The sequence below is a fragment of the Schistocerca serialis genome, chromosome 8 (genome assembly GCF_023864345.2).
Source record: "Schistocerca serialis cubense isolate TAMUIC-IGC-003099 chromosome 8, iqSchSeri2.2, whole genome shotgun sequence".
Lineage (NCBI taxonomy): Eukaryota > Metazoa > Arthropoda > Insecta > Orthoptera > Acrididae > Schistocerca > Schistocerca serialis.
Genome location: NC_064645.1, coordinates 307,172,955 through 307,180,178, shown reverse-complemented (window position 1 = coordinate 307,180,178; position 7,224 = coordinate 307,172,955). Strand labels below are relative to the sequence as shown.

General features: G+C 40.5%; 1 protein-coding gene across 1 annotated transcript in view; it reads right to left on the bottom strand.

The window, feature by feature from the left end:
* Positions 1-7,224, bottom strand: part of LOC126416325 (syntaxin-16) — a 32,487-nt gene continuing 25,263 nt past the window's right edge. Inside the window, exon 5 of the mRNA XM_050083991.1 lies at positions 1-903. Within this exon, the coding sequence (XP_049939948.1) occupies positions 721-903 (183 nt within the window). The 3' untranslated portion in view covers positions 1-720. The remainder of the gene's footprint in view (positions 904-7,224) is intronic.

Genomic DNA, 7,224 nt, shown 5'->3' with positions numbered 1-7,224 from the left:
ATAAAAATAAATATATTTTACAAAAAGAAACTTTTCACTTCCAGATGCTGTTCATATAAATACCGGCTACCATATACAACAAAATTATAATGATGTTTAATAGGCTGCCTCAGCATTGGTTTAGTTGGTGTACATAAGTACATATTGTAATGCAAAATTCAATTCAATCATGATTAGATAGTATAAACTTTCTACCTTCCTTCTGGGTTTAAAATTTTCAAAGTACAGCAAGTAGATGGTTCGTCAACACAAAAATTATTCAGAAACATTAGCTGCAGTTGTTGACCAGAATCAGTCTAAACAGGAAGAACTATACATGTCAATGCGTCTTTTTATAGCCCACAACTGAGGTGAACAATATACTGGAAGTAGAGACCCCATGTTATTACACTGGATAAATATTTTTGACAGAAAGTGTAAACTAATATTTCAACATAATTATATACAGAAATGCATTTTGTCTGGAACTTGTATAAATATTTAACTCATTAAGTGGAAGTTAACTTCCTATGTTGATATTGGTCATTTTTACAGTCTTTTTCAAGCAACATTCACAAAGGACATGGAAAAAAATTTGGAATACCGTTGTCAGAATCATAGGATGACTTGGCTTAATCTGCCTCAGCCGAGGTATGGAATCCTGACATTCATGTACAACCATATGGCTGTTGCACAGCTCCTGGACATTTCCTTCTCTTCAAGCACTGAATACAGACCAGCTCATGATTTGACAACAATTAGCAGTATAATCATCACAAGGGTTATTGCAGCCATAATAATTATACACACAAGTTTTCTGTTCTTCTGCTGATATCTGCTGGCCTTCTGCAGCTGTTGGTAACCCTGGTGTACTTCAGCCTGACACTGCTCAATGTTGTAGTCAATCCGGTCCAGAATTGTTCCCTGTTAAATTTACAAAAAAAAGTTTGTGCATAGATTTACTTATGATTGGGAGGTTCTATCTATGTCAGTACCTTAGAAGAAGGGGAGAATAATATTAAATGCAGCAGATCATCCATCCAAGTGCACACACATTCATGCACACACTATTTTTATTTTTGCCTTGGAGAATGTAAGAGGTGGGAACATTAATAGTGGCAACCATTTATTTACAATTTACACAAAACAGATACCCATTTCAAAGTTATACTGTCCGCCGTAGTAGTCACCAGCACTGTGTAAAACCCATTCCCAGTGATGTGCTATTTAGGGTATCCTGTGATTCCCACCAGTTGGGTTGATACTTCAAGTGGAGCAGTCTATTGCCCAACAAATCTCTGTAACAGATCTGAAGTGAATGCCATGAAGTGCTTCCTTCAATTTAGGAACCGAGTTGAATTCACAAGGGCTTAAATCCAGAGAGTTGATGGTTGTACAACATTTACCAGCCCCATCGAGAACATATCAGTCACAATTTGTGCCACAACACTGTACTAAAGGCATTGAAAATGGTTCAAACCTCCAAATTTTGACCGAGGTTTCCCTCAGTTGTCAGGCAAAGGAAGGACCTGGTAACCCCTCCCATTTATTTCCAGTCAGTTCACCTAATATTTGGCTGGAGGGGGGGGGGGGGGGGGAGGGGGGGGGAGGGAGGCTTCTATAATGGGCGGGATCTTCAACGGTCTGCTTTATTCCATGCAATAGACAATGGAGGGGGAAATTTTATCAAAATTAATATAATGACCATTTATTTTATTTCAAAGTATTATTTTAATGTATTGAACTGTCCATACCCAACACTTTTGTACACAAATGTTTGCCATACTAAACTATTACAAATAATGATTATAGACAGCATATGGTGCCATGATCTTTAGCAGTTACATGTTGAGGTGTAAGACAAGCACAAAGGTTCTTATAAATGCTATCAGTCATAATGTCAACAGAAGTTAATATTCAAGACTGGTTTTGTTTTATGCCCAGTTTGATACTGTAGGACATCCTTTTACAGTCCTTGAAATCTTAGAGTAACATTGGAATGTTTTTTATGCTTCATTAGGATGAGACATAGTTTATAAAGTACTGACTATATATTGAGTACAATTTGTTATAAACTGATGGCTGCATCGTGATCGGGAATGTCATGTCCATAATTAAATATCATATTCCATCATTCTGACATTCATCTAGAACAACACTATCTCTTCCTATTTCAAATAGGAACTTCCCAGCCATTTGGAAAACAAGCCTGTGACTGATATCTGAATGTGAAAACAAGGATAATTATTTGTATGTGATTCAAAGCTATACTGGGGATTTCAGGGTAGCAATATTGGCTATTCTTGGCACAACCGAAAGAGTGAAATGAATCGAAATCTTAATAATGAAGTCCATCCACTGTCCTTCTGAGTTGTACTTAATTTGCCATTGTGCAGTGTACAGTACTGTCATCATCACGCCTTCAAGCTCTGCACCGTGATGTCAATATGCTAGAAACATCGCTGGGAGCTTACAGTGCATTCTTAACTGAAATTTGCGGTTGTGGTAGGACATATAAAGAATAGATGTGAATTTCACCAAGTTCTGTAGTATATGATATGCTTCCATTAAAAACATGAAATCTTACATTGGAATCTGTTTGTTAATGTGTGTTAAGTAGCTACTGCTAAACTATTTACCTACGAGAGGACCATTAGACCTGTTGATCACGGATTTTGATAAGTCTTAGATTTGTAGGGGACCTGAATACCTGGCTGGCAGGCTTTTAATGCAATGGCCTTTAGTTACCAAGAAAACCAACATTGAAGTTTTCTCCACAACTCCTGTATCTATAATGTTAGTCATATTTCAGCCAAGTGAGCTGCTGCTAAGGTTCACGGCTACCATGTTAGTTAGCAGTATGTACCCAAATCCTGTCCACCTACTCTACCCTTCTTCTTCTTTTTTTCAATTTCGTCATACAGAATATCATTAAACACTGTATGTCAAGCAAAATTATTCAAAAACAGCCATTTTCATTGTTGTAATTTCATTAATAAATGGCTCAATACAGCAAACTTTCTGAAACGTGTATTCCGTTTGTTACAGAGTAGATTACAGAATCATCTTATTCCATATTGATTGCATCACTTGGTGTGCTAGAACAGAATTCTGGGTGGTATTTGTCACAGAACCAAACAAATCACTAATTCATAGAGCACCACGAATATTTAATGGAAGCTACTGCCTTACAAGCACACAGATTTTTCAGAAGCAATATTGGAAAACATAAATCATTTAAATCAAAAAGATTTTTCTTTCCTCAATCAACTTTGATGAAACAACGCATATTTGATCATTCCTGTGAAACAGGTACACTAAACTGATGCAGAATTAAAGAGTGTATTTTAGTGGAATCTTCACTCGAAGTGATTTCTCTATTAGTCTTTAGCACATCTGGAGCATTTTGAACATTTTATGTGAAAATTTTAACCACCCTACTGCTGGCAAAGTGGGAATACATTTCTGTGGGTTCATTTTTATGGTGCAGGTAAATGTTTCTCTTTCATCTGCAATTACCTGGTCAGTTTGCCCTCCCTACAAATCAATAAGGTAAAGGAATTTTTCCTTAGCCCACATATGGAAGAATGACAGATTTAAGGGGAGTTGAAGCACCCTATCTCAACAATGTTCAATTTAGTGACTTGGTTTTCCTGTATTTCAGGAACCACTGTAGCCATTGACATTAAACTTTTACAGGACATTAAACTGTATGTTTTGAGTCTACTGAGCAACAATAACTGCGTTTCAGCCATTGCTTTCAGAAATATAATGTTTTAATTATGTGGTTAAAATTTTGTGTACTTTTTTTGTATGTTATTCTAAATAATTTAAATTGTACACAACATTATGTTCTTATTTTATTTCTGTAGACTCAAGATATGTATGTTACTACTGCCTGAAAATTAGGTTACTCTACTTGAAGTGGTTTCTGAGATTTAGGGGAAAAATGCAACAGAAAATGCAAATTTTCAGGAATGGCTTCTAAAGTTTCTAAAGACTGTAACTCACTTAATAATTGCTTAAATTTTTTTTTTTTCATTTTTAGTCACTCAGAAGTATCCTGCACCATACTGTATATCATCTTCTTGATCTTTTCCCCAGTTTTTTCTTTCTGGGCTCCTTGGTGGCCAACTGTGCTGCATACTCTGCTTTATCAATGTGAACCTTGTCCATCTGTTCAAGTTCTCTGATGCAGTTTGCTCCATGTGCTGTAGCATTTTCACCCTACCAATGTTGCCATCATCAAAAGCAACAACAGCATCACTGACCCCCCCCCCCCCCCCCCCCCCACTTCAGTGTCTTCATTCCAACAAAAACATTTTTTGGTAAGAAGCGAGTCCCTGTAAGATTACTGAACGACTCATTGGGATTTTGAGTCTGACCATGCAGACACTTCTTCAGTAATTCAGGATTTGCCAGGTCTCTGTAAATAGGTTTTACGATATCCATGACTGCTGTTGGAATGGAATGTTTATGGCTGTATGAACTGTTTGAGTACTGGGCGTTGCAGTAATTGCACCATGAATCTGGCCCAGGAGCATAAAGGTGGTGTACTGGATTTTCATCAGTTGACAGTCTGTAGAAGAAGGTAGCCCATACTGTCTGTTTCATTTTCAACAAATCCTCAGTATTATTTCTAATGGTTAACCCATAATACTGCTGTAGTTCATCAATCATTTTGTCTGTCAGCCTGCTTCTTATGGTTTTACCATCAGAAATTTCTTATCTCTCAAACTTTGTTTCAACTTCCTCAACCTGGTGCCCATCCTCTTCTGGACAGGACCAACACTACACAGCAATCCTCAGTCTTCTATATAAAAAATTACCAATTTTATTAGATCTTGAAGTAATGCACATAAAAACTTTAACATTTTCAAGCGGTGTAGATTACATTTAAAAAAATAAAATAAAATACTTCCCATGTAAGTGTGCATGTGTGTGTGTGTGTGTGTGTGTGTGTGTGTGTGTGTGTGTGTGTGTGTGTATGTATGGATATGTGTGTGTGTGCGAGTGTATACCCGTCCTTTTTTCCCCCTAAGGTAAGTCTTTCCGCTCCCGGGATTGGAATGACTCCTTCCCCTCTCCCTTAAAACCCACATCCTTTCGTCTTTCCCTCTCCTTCCTTCTTTCCTGATGAGGCAACAGTTTGTTGCGAAAGCTTGAATTTTGTGTGTATGTTTGTGTGTCTGTCGACCTCCCAGCACTTTCATTTGGTAAGTCACATCATCTTTGTTTTTAGATATATATTTCCCACGTGGAATGTTTCCCTCTATTATAATATATATATATAAAAAACAAAGATTATGTGACTCACCAAACGAAAGCGCTGGCACATCGATAGACACACAAACATACACACAAAATTCTAGCTTTCGCAACCAACGGTTGCCTCGTCAGGAAAGAGGGAAGGAGAGGGAAAGACGAAAGGATTTGGGTTTTAAGGGAGAGGGTAAGGAGTCATTCCAATCCCAGGAGCGGAAAGACTTACCTTGGGGGGGAAAAGGATGGGTATACACTCGCACACACACACACACACATATCCATCCACACATATACAGACACAAGCAGACAAATACAGAGGCAAAGAGTTTGGGCAGAGATGTCAGTCGAGGCAGAAGTGCAGAGGCAAAGATGTTGTTGAATGACAGGTGAGGTATGAGTGGCGGCAACTTGAAATTAGCGGAGATTGAGGCCTGGTGGATAACGGGAAGAGAGGATATATTGAAGAGCAAGTTCGCATCTCCGGAGTTCGGATAGGTTGGTGTTAGTGGGAAGTATCCAGATAACCCAGACGGTGTAACACTGTGCCAAGATGTGCTGGCCATGCACCAAGGCATGTTTAGCCACAGGGTGATCCTCATTACCAACAAACACTGTCTGCCTGTGTCCATTCATGCGAATGGACAGTTTGTTGCTGGTCATTCCCACATAGAATGCATCACAGTGTAGGCAGGTCAGCTGGTAGATCACGTGGGTGCTTTCACACGTGGCTCTGCCTTTGATTATGTACACCTTCCGGGTTACAGGACTGGAATAGGTGGTGGTGGGAGGGTGCATGGGACAGGTTTTACACCGGGCGCGATTACAAGGGTAGGAGCCAGAGGGTAGGGAAGGTGTTTTGGGGATTTCATAGGGATGAACTAAGAGGTTACGAAGGTTAGGTGGATGGCGGAAAGACACTCTTGGTGGAGAGGGGAGGATTTCATAAAGGATGGATCTCATTTCAGGGCAGCATTTGAGGAAGTCGTATCCCTGCTGGAGAGCCACATTCAGAGTCTGATCCAGTCCTGGAAAGTATCCTGTCACAAGTGGGGCACTTTTGTGGTTCTTCTGTGGGAGGTTCTGGGTTTGAGAGGATGAGGAAGTGGCTCTGGTTATTTGCTTCTGTACCAGGTCGGGAGGGTAGTTGCGGGATGCGAAAGCTGTTGTCAGGTTGTTGGTGTAATGGTTCAGGGATTCCGGACTGGAGCAGATTCGTTTGCCACGAAGACCTAGGCTGTAGGGAAGGGACCGTTTGATGTGGAATGAGTGGCAGCTGTCATAATGGAGGTACTGTTGCTTGTTGGTGGGTTTGATGTGGACGGACGTGTGAAGCTGGCCATTGGACAGGTGGAGGTCAACATCAAGGAAAGTGGCATGGGATTTGGAGTAGGACCAGGTGAATCTGATGGAACCAAAGTAGTTGAGGTTGGAGAGGAAATTCTGGAGTTCTTCTTCACTGTGAGTCCAGATCATGAAGATGTCATCAATAAATCTGTACCAAACTTTGGGTTGGCAGGCCTGGGTAACCAAGAAGGCTTCCTCTAAGCGACCCATGAATAGGTTGGCGTACGAGGGGGCCATCCTGGTACCCATGGCTGTTCCCTTTAATTGTTGGTATGTCCGGTCTTGAAAAGTGAAGAAGTTGTGGGTCAGGATGAAGCTGGCTAAGGTAACGAGGAAAGAGGTTTTAGGTAGGGTGGCAGGTGAACGGTGTGAAAGGAAGTGCTCCATCGCAGCGAGGCCCTGGACGTGCGGGATATTTGTGTATAAGGAAGTGGCATCAATGGTTACAAGGATGGTTTCCGGGGGTAACGGATTGGGTAAGGATTCCAGGCGTTCGAGAAAGTGGTTGGTGTTTTTGATGAAGGATGGGAGACTGCATGTAATGGGTTGAAGGTGTTGATCTACGTAGGCAGAGATACATTCTGTGGGGGCTTGGCAACCAGCTACAATGGGGCGGCCGGGATGATTGGGTTTGTG